We start from the raw sequence: 18435 nt of genomic DNA, 5'->3' as shown, positions 1-18435 counted from the left end.
TGGCTCATTCATTCCAGAGCTGACAGATTGCTGATTTAACTAGCTTTAAGTTTCACTTAATATGTGAATTTATGCAGGGCCCGCTTGAAAATTTCCAGCTGTCATTTGCCAACATCACAAATTGCATGTGACTCTTGCTAAACAGCAGCAGTGGTGTGCCATGTGCTCTGCGTGTTGCTAGGTTACAGTTGTGGAATGCTGCTGGCTAAGTGGCTGCGGGATCATCGACGGACACTCTGCATGGAGGGTTGACAGCAGGTCCTCTGGACCATTTGGTAATTTGTGAGTCAGGCACTCTTCAAGTCCCACATCTGGTGGCAAGATCAAAGTGTTGGCTTAGAGACCGGACCCGTCTTTCAGCCCCTCCACTTTTGTTTTTGAGGTTTATTTTCATGTGTTGCTTATCAAGGTTTTTTGCTTCCACACAGTCCTCCGACTGTTTATTTATCTTTCCTTTGCTTTCCCTCTGTTTTTGCTGTCTCGCCTTTCTGTCCCTCCTGCTGGGAGGTAATCAAGTCCTGTTGCGAGTGTTTAAGCATTGGAACAGACACGAGTTGACTTATTCCTGGGACTTAATATTTCGTCTTGGGAGAAGCGATCCAGTCCCCCAACTACATACTGGGTGAAAGCAGAATACTAAAAACTAGGGAGGCAAACACATTGACATGCACACACTCAGATGCAGTTAAGTCAGTCAGTGACTCAGAAAGGCACTCAGTCACACAGCTATCACACTGACAGATAGTTACAGGTAAGAGAGTGATAGGACCTGACAGACAGCCTGAACTGTAGTCACTGACACCCTTCATTCAATGCAACACAAACAGGTGTAACCACAGCCCAGTGTACATGGCATCACACTGTGTCAGCGACAGAGAAACACACACACACATAACGTGTGTATATACACACTGTGACAAGCAGCAGTGTCCACTCACATGAATAAATTACGACCAAAGTTAAACAAGTGAACCAACAAAGGAGAGCAGACAATGTGAGAACTCATCTCCTTCTAATTCCCTCCTGTCTCCCGCTTCCATCACATCTGACCCCTCCCCCACGCCTCTCATTATTATATCTTATTTTTATTCTTTTTAACCATTATCCCACTCCTTCATTATCTCTCTCTTCTGCTCCCCCTCCTTCTTGCATTGAGCTTGCCTTTGTTATTGCTCCTCTGTTCTTTTTTTTTTTTCTTTCTCCGCTCTTCCTCTGTGAACTCACACTCTCAATGGAACCATAAGCTGATATCACAGACTCAGTTCCCCCTTTAATATCTGTCTTACACAAATGCACACATGCAGGAACACAAACATCTAGGTGTAGTGGTTGATATTATATAACCTAACAAGGTATTACAACTCACCTTGTATCCTGACAAAAAAAAAAAAAATCAAGTTTAAACTTCCACGCAGAGGCAAAGTGAAGGCTTTGAAATGTGAACAATGATTTGAGATACAGCAGGAGATAATGAACACTGGGAGTCACTGATTTAAAGTCTCTGCATCATAGACCATCTTTCATGTTCACTTTAAAGAGTCTAGTAACGAGCACTTAAATTAGGGCTGCATAACTTCAGGGAAACACGATCTGTGATAATGTTGCTGAACATTGCTATGATGATATGACAATATGAAAAAAACTGAAATGCACTCTTTCGATTCAAACATCTGCTACTCAAAAAAAAAAAAAAAACTCCCTTAATTCCTTGGTTGTTGAAATAAATAAGTAAAATATGATAGAAGAGGAATAATTTACATTTATTGCACTGTATTATGTTGATATAGTAATAACTACTTTTTTACTCTTAACTCACTGTTGGATTAATAACTTACACTATCTGAAAATAACTGCCACTGATGCCACAAAGGGTTATTTTTTTGAAACATAAAATAGACAATAAATCAATGAACAGATAGACTTTAGTGTGTAATTTCCCCTTGAATCAAGCAAACTCTGCTGTTAATTCACAACAGAGCAGAGCTGATGAGAACTTTCTGGACAGCAAAAGCAAAAAGGAAGACAATATCAAACTTACCCAGAAGAGACTGGACTTTAATTGGTATTTCAAACTTTAACCTCCTGTCTGTTGTGACCTTTCTGACTCAAAAAGTTATTGCTGTTCACTTTCTCCCCTAACTGCTTAATGTCTATGTCAATTGATGATAAACCTAACCCTAACCCTCGAACCCTCGACCCAGACTTACACACTGCCGATAAACACGATTCTTTTTGATGTATTTATATATTTATGTATTTATTGTTAGCGCACTAAAACTCCTCGAAAAAGTTTTTTCTGTCGTGTTAAATCTTCCGTTTTGCCAGAGTACACAGCTGCGGAGGAGCGCCGCTTAATAAGTGGGTGCAATCCACTTCGCTAAAAAAAGAGCCCACTAAGTCACAATATGGTCGACTCCTAGATGAGTTTCTGCTGGTGGTTGAGTTTCGTCTGGTAAAAAAAAACAATATATATATACTTGAGGAAAGTCTTTGCTCTTTTTCCTGCAGTTCTTTGCATCGCTGTCAAACTTTCCCCACACATTCACTCCTGCAGGCAGTCCAGTATAAACCACAACAGAAGAACAGCCTCACTGGATTCACCAAAAGTCACGTAAAAACACACACACATACACTATGTACTTACACTTTGCTGGCAGACCGTAGCCGCAGGTGATCTTGGCCTCTCCAGTCTCACACCCGTGGAGGGAAGCACACTCCTTTTTTAGCACGGGACCTGCAGCTCGATGGATCGCCCCATCCACTGGAGAGAGGAGAGACGACAGGAGACTCAGAGAGTTGGCCTACTTTTAGGAAATCCCCACTCTCCAACTTCTTAAAAAATGGAGTCAAAATGTTATTTGAAGTCAAGGTGATGCATTTATTGATGTCAAAGATCATGTCTGGAAGATTCAGACAATGCCTATTATTGCTGGACAGCTCCACTTCCTGTCTTGCATGTTGAAAACCTTTCATCCCCAATTTCTTTTTCTTTTTTTCAAAGTCAAAGCTTCTATCTCTCTGTACATCAGTCAATTTAATGGGTTTTTAAGGCTACTGCAATAGTTAATTGCTCGATTTAATGTATTAAGGGCTCGGCTGACTCTGACTTTTTGGTCAATTAGTCTTTATTAATTACATTTTCATAAATCTACATAATATTTTGAAAAATGTGTATCAATCTTTGATTCACACCACATCTAAAACCTGTGACTGAGTTCATTTCCAGGAGGCTAGTGATGCAGGAAAAGCAATTTTACAGCTGTGCCAATTATAGTTCAGTCAGAATATTTACCCTCTTCCCCCCATGCAGTCAACACATTTGCTCAGAGTTAATTTTCAAACAATCTTGATTTTAACAGCTTTAATATTATGATTCTCTGTCTAATGGTGCAAAAGAAGATGAATTTGACTTAAACTAAAATCTTGCTCAAAACAAAAATTGATACTGTACGAAAGCTGCGACCACAAAAAACAAATAATTCCTACAACATCTGAATGATTGATGATTTACAGTATATAACGGGAAATTAGGATTATGAATGTGCGGCTGTTAACTCTCTTTGTGTTACATTTTAATCTGTGCAGGCAGTGTAAGACAGGAAATGACACATCACAAAGAAGAAGTGTTTTAATGTAATGTGTTTGTACACAGACGGCTCGCTCTGATTTTTCCTACCTACACGTTCTCCGCACAATTCATTTGATTCTGCAATAATATAATATCCGCCTCGCAACACAGCATCAGTAACAGTTTAATAATGGTTGCTTTTTATGGCTGTCACTGGGGCTGCACAATTAATCCAATTAAACTCAAAGTATGACCATGTGTAATATCCAAATCAATAGGCACTACAGTTGTTGGATAAAGACATAAAAACAGCATTATAGCTCATATTACAATTGCAATATCAATCAGGGATTATTTTTTTTACCATGTTCTGTTATGACTCACAGCACTTGATTAAGAAAAGATGATCCTCATGTCGTGGACAGAAGCAACTACAAAGGATGGATGTGTTCACTTAATTAATATTTATTCAAACTCAATCTGACCTTTAACTAAACCACTGCACAGTTTGTTTGCCTGAACCAAACACAGGGTTCTGGTGACACAGTCGTCAGTGTCGTGCAGTACATTGAATCTGACCGCCTCCTCACGACTTGTATACAGTTCACTGCAGTGCTTCCTACCTTTGAAAACAACATTACCAGTCAACACTTATTTTTCCACTTCAAATGTCACCAAATTAGCATAATATTACAGTATCAATGCCATTTCTCCAAGAGAAAGGTGAAAGATTATAGATTTTAAAAAAGCCAGACACGCCAATGCCTTTTGTTATGAAAGAATACTGAAGTCAATTTAGTCTGGTGCAAATACTTTATAATTAACCCAGCCTAAAACACATCTGTCAGGAGTGAGTTTGTCACAGCACTGAGAGCTTTGACAGCACTCGGTACAAATAGTATAATAACACCCGTCCATATGTCACAGCTCAGTGCGTCGGCCTGTGGCTCTTATTTGTGACTGTATGCGCAGACCAGCTGTTACAGCGGCTTGTTTCGCCAAAATTAGGAGCCACACAAAGAGTGATCTGGTGTGACGCAAACACTATTGTGTTAAGTCGGTGCATCCCATGCGGTGCTGAGCCGTGGTGTGCCACGTCATGCTGTGCAGTGATGAACTGGGTTGCACTGTGAGCTCGACATACGTGTGACAAGAACTACAAGCTACATCCTTAGGGCTGCAAAAGTTCAGAAACCATACTCAAGCTTTTGTTTGTAGACGATTCCATTCTTCCTTTGTATTATGTGCACTTGTGTTTCTATGGTTACAAATTTGGTTCAAAAACTTGTGCTTATCCAGACCCAACATGCATTATGCATAAGCCATCACAACATACACCATCATGACTAAATGTTTACCTCTAACCACAACCTAAACCTAAATCTAGCCATAAACTTTAGTAGACACATTATACCCGATTTCTACAAGTTAACCTATAACCCTGGTGTCCTAATGAACATGTCTGTGACATGCTTTGGTCAAAATACCTTAAGAATGAAGCACCATAGCAGTTCAATCACCCTGCCAAAACAGCCCTGTTCAGAACGGTTGGTTTTGAGTGCCTGTCTCATGCAAATGAGACGCAGGAAACTAATGTCAGCGTCACTGAGGCTTCGGCAGCTAAAAGCTGTTAGCCTTTGGAAAAGCCATCATTTGCCGACTCTAGTCGGCACATGGCCGTCATATATAACATGTATCCACTGGACACGCAAATCCTCTGAGGCTGGAAATGTGTGTAGAGCTCTGTGCTGCACTGTGCAGCCAAGAATAGAACACTTTTTGTACTTCCGCTTTTCTGGATACTATTGCCCTCAACTGCACTCTCGCATTTTTTAGGGACACAGCAGACAACAATTCCAGGAATTTGCACAATGTGACGTCAGATTGCGTGCGGAAGTCAACATTGCATGTTTTATCTCCTGTACTTAGACTGAGGCGGACCACAAAAACATGACTGAGTCATCTTTTTTCACACTTTGCCTACTCACAGGGCCTCCAGAGTCCCAAATATAAGTATTAAAATGATTAAATAGTTGATTTTGCATAATATGTCCCCTTTAAGTATTATGACCAGAAACCTGACTCTGTACGGCTGCCTTCACATGAACACACACCAAAGATTGACGGTAGGTGGTCGGTTTTCATAACTTAGCAGAGCAGTGTCTGTCGTGGCCAACTTCATAGCAAGATTTGCTAATGTGGCTAAAGGTGACAGACAATGGGGGAAATGTCCTTGACAGAGAGCTCTGTTAGGACTGTGCAGTATGATGCTTTTTAACACAAAAAAACATAATTAGATTGGCTGTGCTGGAATTTTTATATAATATCCACATTGTGTGAGTGCACTGTCAGGTCTATGCCTCAGACTAGTTCAACTTCTCACAAAGATACAGGTGTGCACACACACAGAGAGAGAGAGAGAGAGAGGGAGAGCACACAGTGAGTTTAAAAGAGTCTCACTCTGAAATAGATGGAAGTGATAGGACGGTGAGATGGAAAGAGGAGGAGGGGATGGAAAGAGGGGGGAACCTGAAGGTAGATATGGAAGCAGCATCACTAACAGAGATGGAAACTGAGCTGAAACAAGCGACCAACACAGAACACAATTGAATTGTATCTGTTGTTTCATGACTTCAGTTGAAAGCGTTTGCATATGTAAATAATAAAACCTGGACATTTCTCCAGGAAGGACAGCACGGCCTTGAGATACAGTGATTTTTCCTGACAGTCGCACACAAAATGCCTCTTTGCAAATGCAATGTGTCCCATTTACACACACAGTATACAAATATGCATGTGAGCACATACGGAAAACTCAACAAAACACCCTGATTAGGTAATTATCCAAGTAGAAAAAGAAAGTAGGGAGTTAATTTACGAGTTTAATGAAATCTGTAAAGGCACATGACCATAAAAATGTCAAAACAGTAATTACCATAACCTTGATTAACGTAATGTTTGTGTAATTTACTGCGACACTGGTAGAGAACCAGAGTCTGACTGGCCACCTCTGGTGCCAAGGTGATAGGTTGGCTTATTAGCATCATTGATGGATTACTGAACAGACGTACATGGGTAAAGACTCAGATGCCTGGATCAGAGCTTTTGCATGGAGTGAAGAAATCACTACAAAGTGATGAAGTGCTGAAATAAAGAGATGTAAACAAACATGCAAATGACTGCAAAGTGATACTAAATATCCACAAAAAAAACATAAAAGGTGAGTGAACAACTGCGACAAAAGCATGATAAATGAAAAGAAACCCAATTGGCTTTCATGCTTCTCACATTGTTATTATGACAGCCTACTTTCTCCTCACTTAGGGCTCTGAATCATTCTTAAAAGCGGTGGAAACTATGGCCAACGCTTGCAGGACTCATTTTTTATGAAATGTCCCTCAGCTCTGCACTATGCCGCTCCATCAGTTTGGGAATAATTTACAAAAGCAGCTGAATCTTAAACAGCTGCTCTCATAATGTATTTTAATAGGCTTTAAATAACATGGAGTCAAGCAAATCTGGCTGTAGATATTACTTTACGGTAAATGTACATTTTACTGCAATTTGTTTGTCTGTCTTGAATGCCTGTCTTGGCTGGGACATTATTGTAAATAAGATTTTTAATTTCAGTGGTTAATATTACTTTCCATCTCCGAGAGTCTACAGAAGTCCATCATTGTCCTACGACTGTGACAGTATTAGTGGACTCTCTGTGGACCGACATACGTAACCCAACATTTTGTGAATGTGTGCAACTCATCGCTCAAGGAATACAAGGACAAACAAATTGCCACTACTGGAATGGAATGCGAGATCGAGTACACATGCACGGAATGCTAGACTAACACGGATTCTTTTTTCAGTATGAAGTGAACAGCTGCTTTGTGCATGCAAATGGAAAATGCGCAGCAACACTCTGAGGACACTGCACACACACGTATATAGAGGGGCCCTAAGAATCTTTTGGCTTGATCCACCATGTCCACACCCCCTTAGAAGGAGTTTTGTGTCTCTGGTGCGCCACAGATAGAACTATGATGAGGGAGGGACGTTGGTGTGGCCCATGGCTGACTGCCTTCTGGGGTTTATTGTCACACTCAAACTAAATTGACCTACTAACTAATTTCTGCTGTCATTATCACCATGTCAGTCATTCCTGGGGATGCATAAACACAACATTTCAACCATCTTTTCTTAAAACGGGAAAAAGTAAAGGTTGAAGCCATCACATTGTGTCCTTTTAGCTGCAAATAGTGTCATTTTGAATCACTCTTTGCACATTCAGATTAATCTTTTGATGTTCTCCTGTTTAAGTAAGATTACGCCTGATCGAATGGAGAGTAGAGGAAGAAGGTTTGCATTCACACCAGCCCTTCTTAATCAAACCCTAGTACGCTTGCTCTGAAAGTCTGGTTCGTTTGGAGAGGTGTGAATGAACTCTGTGGCGCATCAAAGACGTGAACTCTGGTCTGCTTAGAAAAGTAGGTCTCGGTTTGCTGAACCAAATGCAGGAAGTGGACTACAATGCAGGGCATTGTGGGTACAATGCAGTGCACTGTGGGTAAACACAACCAAAACATATGCACGTGTAGAGCATTGAGGTAGCTGGAGGTAATGGCTAAGTAATGGCAAATAGCTAAATAGTATGTTTGCATAAAACAAAATAAAAAACCCAAGAGTGATAGGATTTTTTGCAGCGCCGCCTCAGGCGAGGAGGAGAGTACGTTATTCAAATGAACGTTGGAACTCCCAACTGAACTGAGTACCAAATCGTACCGAGTCTAGCGGACTATTAGGTGTGAAAGGGACCTCATTCTCTCCCTCTCTCTTTGGACACAGCGTGAACCAGCTGAGCAGGGATAATAAATATCCATGCATTTATTCAGTGTCTCAGTGACTCCCACTTCTCCAGTGTAGCGAGCTGTCCCTCCATCTTTCCTTCAGTATGTAGTAACTTCTGACTCTGTGGGAGCCAGTGTAATAGCCCAGCGTGAGCGCCACACACAACTGAGCAGATTCAGACACTATTCTGTCACCTCACCACAGTCCAAAATATGAAGGGGGAATTCACGATCAGAGGGGAGTGCAAGTGAAAGATGTGTTTGAGGCGAAGCTGCAGCAGCAGCAGCAGCAGTACTTCCTCAGTTGCAGGTGTGTTAGTGTTCAAGGACAGCCTGCGACTGAATGTATCAATATTATCTATTACATCTGCTGCACAATATCAGAGTCCATCTGGTCACGCTGCCAAGGGTGAAATGACTGAATTTTTTATTCCTCATTAAATATTTATCCTCTTGAAATTATTTTTTTAAAAGGGGGAATTTAATTTCTCTGCATTGATGTCACACGTACTAGCTATAGTGCGGCTTTGGTGTTTAATTAGCTCTTCGAGTGCTAACATGCTTAATTAAGATTGTGAACATTGTAAGCATGTCATTAAAAGTGTCAACCATGAGTGACGTCACCCATAAAACTGTACCGCTTTGAAGCCTCCAGAATCTTGATTTGGCAATGTTGACAATTTACAAACTATTTCTCTTAGGATCTATATGGTACAAATAAAGCCAAACTGTATTGAATGGAACCGAATATGTGCTGTACCTAATCATACATTTTACTCTAAAGGGTAAGATAATCTACAAAATTGACACCATGTGTTATAGATGTCATCACACAATCCCAACACCAAAACAATGCCATTTTGACAGGAAGCGGCGATGTTCACATCCATAGACTGACCTATATTACTGGCAGCACTTACTGGTGTGAAAGCATTTTGGACTAACATGTAAAGCCTTACTGTATTTCAAGATACACTATGACATTTATAAACCCTTCATTGGACAAAGTTAGGGGCACAATTCTTGCAAATTAAGCCTGATCTCTTAACGATCTATGTCTGATCTCTCTTAAAGTTTGAAATAGGCACTGGTGCCATTCATTTTTCAGAAGCTTTTCCTGCCAACATTGCAGTGTGAGCAAACCGAGAGGTCTATAGGAGAAGACTCCAAACGAGTGATTGAGACTATTAACTCCTCAGGCAAATGTTCATTGACTTTATAAATCAACTGAGAAGTAGGTTCATTTCCCCCATTGACTTCAAACAGAGTCCCTTTCTGAAACCAGCAGAATCATCCCCGGTGGCTATTCAGTGTATTGTAGCAAGACAAATGGAAGACAGCAGCCACTTTTCTAACATGCTATAACTATGACGCTGTAAGCGCATTAGGATGCTGAAATTAGCATTTTAAAACACAGCTGTGTCTAAACATTGAAGACCTGCCACACTCACTGAAGACTAAGATATTTATTTGTGCTCTTATCACAGATGGCCAGTGGTTTTAGGAGGTTTAGGATGTGCATGACTCATATGTTTCTAAAATGCAGATGCACACCAGTGATTCTTGCATCTTAAAAAGTAAAACTGGTGCAGTGGTTACTTAGCACTCTTGACTTTGCAGCAAGAAAACCCTGGGTTTGAGACCCGGTCGGAACAAGGGCCTTTCTGCATGGAGTTTGCATGTTGCATGTTCTCCAGTTTCTTCCCACGGTCGAAAAACATACAGATTTGGGGATTAGGTAAATTGGACACTATAAATTGACCGTAGGTATTAGTGGATGGTTGTTGGTTTCTATGTATCCCTGTGATGGACTGACGAAATGTCCAGGATGTACCTCCCCTATCATCCTATGTCAGCTGAGATTGGCACAGCGTCCCCCCCGAGACCCTCATGTGGAGGATACAGCGGTAGAAAATGAATGGATTTCTGATGGAATTTGTCTGTGACAATCCACCACCTGGTCATCTTACATCTTGAATGTCGGGGTTTGATACTGATATGGCTCGTAGTGGCTTTTCTGGCAGCTTATCAATGCTGTGCGGATATATGAAGGGTAAAATGGCGTGGAGTGGTCATCAAGACAAAAAAGTGCTATATAAACACATACAGATTACATTGTGATTCGCTCGTATACAAGATATTCATCAGATTTGCTTGCAATGTTTGTTTCACCTTCACCTGTGCAAATCAATTTCCCTTAGTTTGATAATAAGGTCAAACTCCGCTTCATACATCAACCCAACAACGCTGTGCCATATATCAGGAGTGACATCATCCCGGTTCAGAGAGAGCAGATGCACAAACCAAATTAGCATCACTGCGGTGTCAAAGGATACTTGTTGTTCATACTCCATTGACTCTGTCGCATGCTAACTACTCAACAATTACCCATAATTGACGACACCTAATGATGCTGAGACCCATTAGCAGATTAAAAGAAGAAGAAGAAGTCATGGATTGCATTTATTTTACTAGACACTAAAAATATTTTAGCTTCAATACCATTTCCATATTCAAATTATTTGGCCTTCATTACCATACATAATAGTATGATAAGACCAAAAGATGTGACGAATGTGTAAGAACAAAAAGAATAACCAGACGGGGGATTGGAGAGCAGAAGAGTGGGAGGGAGGCTAAAGATAAAAGGGGATGAGATGAATGTTAAGCAGGGGTTCAGAGAGGAGAAAGGATACAAAGGATGCAGGATGGATGGATTGTTGCAGAACTGGGAGTATAAATGAGTGTTTTGGCTCCTTTAGACAAGTCACCAGCCAGCAAAGCAGGCAGCTGACCAGTTTAGGTATTATCATGACTCCCTCACAGGCTCTATATTGACTGACTCTGGGGTAAAGTGGGAGCGAGGCAGCCAGAGAAATGGGGGACTGGGAGGTGATAATTGGCGATATGCTTACCTGGCAAAGAGCCTGCAACCCCCAGCAGGCCTCGCAAACACAAACAGATGCACACGCCTGCCTGCAACCTTATATGCCAGGACAAGCCTTAACTCCTTACTCAAAAACAACAACCGCATAGAGAAGGCACGCCCACACATATACAGGTAAATTGACATTAGAGTAAAAACCAATCCCGAAAGTCTCTCCTATGGAATACTAATATGGCTGCCCTTGCCAGCTGACCTCTTATAGGCCAAACACACTGTCCGTCAAACTAATGGGGCGGAACACTGGCATATTGCTTTCCCACAATCCCTCAGCAGAGTCAGGACACTCATTTACTTCAGCCAGCTTGTTGCCAAGGCAACATTTAGGATGGGTCTGGTGGTGAATGTACACACATGCACACTTCCTCACACTGAGCTGTAGACGCAGACACACTTGTGTGCACCTTAACATGCATTGTTGTATTGTGGAGATGTGTTTAATACTAACTATTCATTTAACTCCCCTTTCTCCTCACACACACACAGGGGTGAAACAGAATGCATGCATGCGGCTGAGACACTTCCCTATTGTCTGCATGTGGAAGGGACACTAAGTGTTCTTTGCTGCTCGTCTCATCTTTGCTCTCCCAAAACCAATCTTATTCTCCCTCCCTTTCATTCACAATACATGCCCCCTTGTTCATTTATTCTGAAAGGCAAGAAGACAAGCCTATCTTGTGCCTGCATTTTTCTCCTCATACAGACAATTTGAGAGAAAGAGAGAGGTGCAGACACACCAGGACCACAGCTGAGCGAGTGCATGGTATCAAACCCCATCCCTGCTCTGGAGGATTGATTATAGATGTCAGTGCACACAAATTCACCCTGTTTTTTTTTTCTTCTTTTTTTAGCTCGTCAAGAAATCCAGTGCAAAAGGATTTTGTTCTTTTTTTATCTCCACCAAATAAAGAAAAGTGGAAGTGGATGAAATTTTAATTGGGATTGTGCTCATCTATCTGGGTCAGATGTCGTGCAACACCTAAACCAGTCAAATGCTTATAGCTGGTTTACATCCTGTGCACTCTCTGTCCCCGCAGACCCAGAGCAACATCTCTAATACCAGCTGCCTGTTTCTGCCTGTTTTTTAACGACGTGTCCCTGTTTGATCCCAAACCTGTTACGATTCAATTTCAGCACATCACAGCAGGTGAAGGCTTTGAATAGATGATTCCATTCGCCGCAAATATGACTCGAGATGTGAAGCTGTGACAGTCGTTTAAGGATAAGTTCTGGCTTTTTAAATACTTAAATCATAATACTGTAGTTAAACTGAAGCCTTTTCCATTCCACCTGTCCAAGACATGTGGCTTATTCTTTTACATTCAAGCCAGGGCCAAATGAGTTCTCACAATGCTGATTAAACCAATCGGCTACATGCGACTCCCTCTGTGTGAATCAAGAGAGCAATGTTTTGATTATACATATATAATATATATATATATATATATATATATATATATTATATATACATATTATATATGTATAGTGTATATATCCGTACATGTAACACTTTAGATTAGGGAACACATATTCACCATTAACTAGGTGCTTACTAACATTATATAAGTAGCATAATAGTCCTTTATTAGTAATCATTAAGCACATATTGACACCGTATTCTACATAACCTTATTCTATCTCATTTATGACATTAATTATTTTCCTTCATTCCTATATAATGTGTTAATACCTGCTTAATATTTACTAATAAAGGACTCGTATGCTACTTATATGCACATTAGTAAGCATCTAGTTAATGGTGAATATGTGTTCCCTTATCTAAAGTGTTACCATAAATACATATATATATACATATATATGGATACATATTATATCAGTTTAGTAAAGCAAGATAATGGCAAATAGTCGGAGTATGGCTGAAGATGCAAATACACACCGACAAAAAGCTCCAGAAGTGTTTTCGACTTCTTATACAAACTGGACAATCAGGGGTTGTTTTGGTAATTACTGTCAGAGACAGTGCGGATAAAGAAGTTGGAAAACTAAGTAACACCCATCTCACAAAGCAATCCCCCTCTGCTTGGAGCCACATTCGCCGCTGTAATGGTGAATGAATACACACAAATATGCATTTCACGCTGCGATAATCTTCTATTAGGTTTGGAGACGAGTGGAGATAGAGGTGACACAGAGAGCAGTGGCTAGCACTGTAAACCTTACCTCAAAGGAAGCAGGTTCTCAGATCAAACACAAATACTCTACTCTGGCTTCATCCCATAGTCAAAAACCCATGCATCCATATTAAAACTCCATATTAGAGTGTGTGCACTGCTTTCTAAAATGAAAATCAGAAATTTCCCTAAGAGATAGAAGACATCCATACAGAATTCGCTGTGTCTAATAAAATTCAATCGGTGAAAGCACTGTGAAAAGACAGTGTCTTGAGGAGATCTCAGAGGATAAGAAGTAGACTCTGAAAAACTTATCTGGAGGGCAAATAGCAGCATTTCTCAGTGCACAAACACCTGATGAATCCAAGGAAAGTCTGGAGGTGTTTTACCTCCTCTGGAGCTGGACACTCTGACCAAGCAGACGTACCACTCTATTCTTTGAAGACATGGTAAAGCCCATGGTTTGCATTTCTACAGAAGAGGATTTATACTGTAGCCAGATAATGGCCTCAAATGCACCTCAAGGTTTCACAAGAACTACCAGCATACACTCTTGAAAAGACTTAAAGAAGACACTTGTAAGACTATTGTCAAATAATGCTGGTAAGACAAGTGTCATCAGTAACCTCCACTCCCTGCAGGCTTATGTGCATGATGTCACTGAAGTAAAAGGAAGACTGTATTTCTTTGTAAAACCAACTGAGCCCAACAAACCCAACAGGCGTTCTGTTTTTTCTTTGTGTGTGTGCCCAAACCCAACCCAAGCCTGCAGGTACATTTGATGTGTAAACTCCCCAGTCCTTGACATCCAATTAAAGCACAAAGCGAATAACCACCTGCTTACAGACTTATGCAGAGACAATGACTGTCAACACACATATAAATATCAACTAAAACGCCTCCAAAACAAACCCAAATAAGTATTTGTCCACACTTGGATACTCATATCAATATTGAAACTTAATGCAAAAAAGGTAAACTTTCTTACGACCCTTTACAAATCTATGTGCAATTAAATGAAAAATGTCCTATTTCCTGGTTTACCTTCCATTTGTTAACTGGATTTGTTTCCCCTCATGGTTGTCTTTTGCATGTATTAGTGCATTAGGTTGTCCTGCACCATCCGATGTAAATAAGCCACTGGCTACAATCTGGCATGTTTACACCATGATGATCATTAATGTGCAATGTCCCCATTTCTAAATACAGTAAATAAATACAATTTTTGCAAGACCGTATCATCTTACTCAAACGGTTAAGCTGATATTTTCATTTGTGATGAATTAGTACTTTTACTACTAAAGCAGTACAATATACAACAGTGTAATGAAGTATCTTGACAAGTGATCTCAGGGTAAAGCTTGTGGTAACATTCTGGCTGACCTCCAGCCATCATATGGGCTTTCTTTTCCATTTGGAAAATCAATCAGAGTGGTAAACATCGAGATGAAAGATGAGCTCTGAAATATATTAGCAGCCAGTGAAAATAAAAAAAAGGTTAATTTCCTGCCCTTGAATTTGTTGCTGATGCGCTGCTTGAGCCCAGTCCTCGTCTAGATTGAAGTGAAAAAACAATGTCAGCAGGTGTGCGTTTGATCTATCTGAATGACATTTTCCCAGGTACCCTTGAGACTGAGTAGTAAAGCACTGTAAAGACCTTTTGTTGCTGATACTCTGATGAAAAACACATTCAAGCTGAATGAACACTGTTTATTCAATGCAGTATGACGTAAACTCAATGATTTTTGTGTATTTCTGTCTCCAGCGACTGCCTTCAAACACTAACGGACCATCGTTGCTTTCTTTTTCTTGTCTTGTCGTTCTAACCATCATCTGCCTGCCATCTCTCTTTCTGTGTGCTCTATCCATCTCACGTCTCTACCCTTACCCGCTCTCTCTAATCAACACCTACTGTAGGCTCTGACTTAACAAAACCCCCAAGGATGGAGCTGGAAAGAGAGCGAGGGAAGGAAGCAAATACAATAAGAGATGAAGGAAGTCAGCAGAGCAAGACGCACGTTTTTCAACAAGTGATATAGAAACATGTGAAAGGACCAACGCAGATGGTGATGGTTGGAAATACTGCCTCCTCTAGTCATTCTGTGGACATTTTTTAGTTTGAAACAGATGTCATCATAAAATAAAACTGAATAAAAATTAATGGAGAAAAACATAAAATGACTAAAACAAACCAGCGACATAAACATTTTTACTTGAGTGTGATGAAAACACACATTCACGGGCTGCCTGTGAGGAACCATCAGACTTCTCTTCAGGACAACATCAAATCATGCTGCAGAGCACGAGATGATTGGTGTGTGTGTGTGTGTGTGTGTGTGTGTGTGTGTGTGTGTGTGTGTGTGTGTGTGTGTGTGTGTGTGTGTGTGTGTGTGTGTGTGTGTGTGTGTGTGTGTGAGGGTGTGTGTGTGTGTGTGTGTGGGGGGGTGTGTGTGTGTGTGTGTGTGTGCACAGACCATTTTAAAGGCTTGAATCTCAGTTGGTGGAAATAAGTAAGGGTTGGAGCTCGTTTTGCATGTGTGTGTGTGTGTGTGTGTCTGTGTGGCTGTGTGGCAAGGACTTAACCCTTTAACACTGAGCTTATCACAGACGACACTTTGCATTACCATAATAACGCGATGGTTTGTGCTATCGGAAACATTCCGACGGTTTCTGAAAGCTGAGAAGTTGCACGTCAAAGCCGACACATGGTTATTATGGTAATTTCACTCATGCTGTTGCAGTGAGTGTCTTTGTCACCACAAAGGAAAAAAGTGGGAAAAACACATGTATGTTTTGAGACAAATTATAATTATTTTTTTTCACCTTCATTTTAAATTGTTAATACACTATTTTAACATGCAGTAAATTGTAAATAACTGCCAGATATTTAAAGTTATTCTGGATAAATGGGCAAAAGCACATACTCTACAGGACATTTTCTGGACCCTTTATGGTTAAAATATTTACATTTTATAATACATTTTGAGGCTTATGTGTTAAAGGGTTAACATCATCAACAGAACACTTGAATCAAATGACACTAAGAACTGAAAGCATATAAAATAAAATTAACCTTTAAACTATACCCTACAATGTGATGCATCACCATGGAGACTGGAAAGGAATAATTCTGCATTTATCTCAACACACACAAACTTGCATTGATATCTTAGTGACAACACATCATTGACATAATTCATTCCCTAACTCCTTACCCTAACCTTAACCATCACATCTCAGTGCCTAACCATAACCCTCACCTAAACCCAATTCCAACCCTAACCCTAAAACCAGGCCTTAGTTGGCTCAGACATAATGTCTCCACAAAGATAGGTTTTTATGGTTGTTTGGACCTCACAAAGACATACAGTACGCACACAGGAGTTTTGAAAAATCACTGTGTAATTGCAATCTCTGAAAGACAAAAGCTATTTGCCCAAATGAGGAAAGTAAACAAGCACAGACAAAAGTAGCAGCACTTAGATTTGCCACCATTAACAAACACAAGTTAAGTGTGTGTGTGTGTGTGTGTGTGTGCTCGTCATCACGCGCACGCTTTTGTGTGTGTGTGTGTGTGTACAGGTTGGAGCAAATGTGGCAGCCGCATTAGTCGTACAGATTTATTACAAGTATTGATTAACCGTAGACGTCCGACGTCACACGCACACAGCAAAGCACTGAGTCAACAATACACTGAAAAATGACTGTTTATGTCCACAGCACTCTACAGCCATAAATTATCAACTATCGACTTTGCACCTGCACGCGCATACTAACGCTCTCACACACACACACATACAGACACGGGCCTGAGTAGCGTGCAAACACACTTTGAACACCTGCCACAACAAAGAGCTACCTGCCACCAAACACAAAGGAAGATACAGACAGGCATGTCACACATAGACTATACAGCACACACACACACGCTTTGTCTAACAAATTGCATTGCATCACTGGATTAAAAGAAGCACAACATTTGCAGTTACTTTGTGTCCAGAGTGGAGAATTTGCACCACAAAGATGAAAAGAAAAGCCAGCCAAGAAGCCAAGGCCACAGTCGCCCACAACCAGCAGATGAGACAGGATGTGACTTACCTCCACCTCCACCCAGCAGGCTGTTGTTGGCTAAAAGGAAAACAGAGACAGAGGAAACACAAATGAAAAACATGTCTAAAACATTCTGAGCCAAAATGAACTGGTGGATAAACACAACATTTGTTGTGGAATGATACGGCCGAAGAGTACAATGCTTTATCAGAAATGCTCAACAGTCTGTCTTGGTTTTCTGTTAAAATCAGATTGCTGCATTTATTACTTGCATTTATCCGACATATCCATGACTCAAAGACCCCAGTGATCTTTGTTCAAACAGACATCAATATGCCACCAGGCAGCCAGTTAAAGACATCTACATTACCTACAGCAAGAACAAATTAAATCCCATGAATGGTTATGAACAGAACTGTGTTTTAATGGAATTCACTTTGTTAGAACAGTAATTTTACCTTGTGAGATTCGGTAAATATGTCATGTGGCAGAGACAAATTTGTTACAAATATTACCTTTCATTAATTACAGTAATGTCATTTTGAATAAACTATACTATACTATAAACTTAAGTTCCTTTCCATTCGTTTAGGTTTGGAGCTACGTATATACAGTAATACTCTAGTTCTAACAAATTACTTTGATAAAACAGGTTGATCAATATTGAACAAACCAGTCCAAAAATAACATGTGCATTAGTTGTTTTCATTCTTGCAACTGAATACTGAATTACATTTCTTCCCAAATAACAACACATTCCAAAATGTGTGTGCTTGTGTTCATAGTTTAACCCTAATCTTTAGGTTAAAATATTGAAATACTGTACATCACAACATGCCACCACTACTATCGGACGTTTCTATATTTGCACTGCTGTGCATATGGGGGAGGGGATGGTTA

At 40.4% G+C, this 18435-nt stretch overlaps 1 protein-coding gene across 2 annotated transcripts in view; it reads right to left on the bottom strand.

Annotated features, from left to right (window-relative positions):
* Window positions 1-18435, bottom strand: part of macrod1 (mono-ADP ribosylhydrolase 1) — a 125814-nt gene that overhangs the window by 39356 nt on the left and 68023 nt on the right. For both annotated transcript variants that reach the window (XM_083891621.1, XM_083891620.1), the window contains exons 4-5: window positions 17584-17613; window positions 2645-2761 (exon numbers count right to left, since the gene is read on the bottom strand). In XM_083891621.1, coding sequence (XP_083747747.1) covers window positions 2645-2761; window positions 17584-17613 — 147 coding nt within the window. The remainder of the gene's footprint in view (window positions 1-2644; window positions 2762-17583; window positions 17614-18435) is intronic.

This window comes from Microchirus variegatus, assembly GCF_963457635.1.
Source record: "Microchirus variegatus genome assembly, chromosome: 6".
Lineage (NCBI taxonomy): Eukaryota > Metazoa > Chordata > Actinopteri > Pleuronectiformes > Soleidae > Microchirus > Microchirus variegatus.
This window is presented reverse-complemented; position numbering and strand designations above follow the sequence as displayed.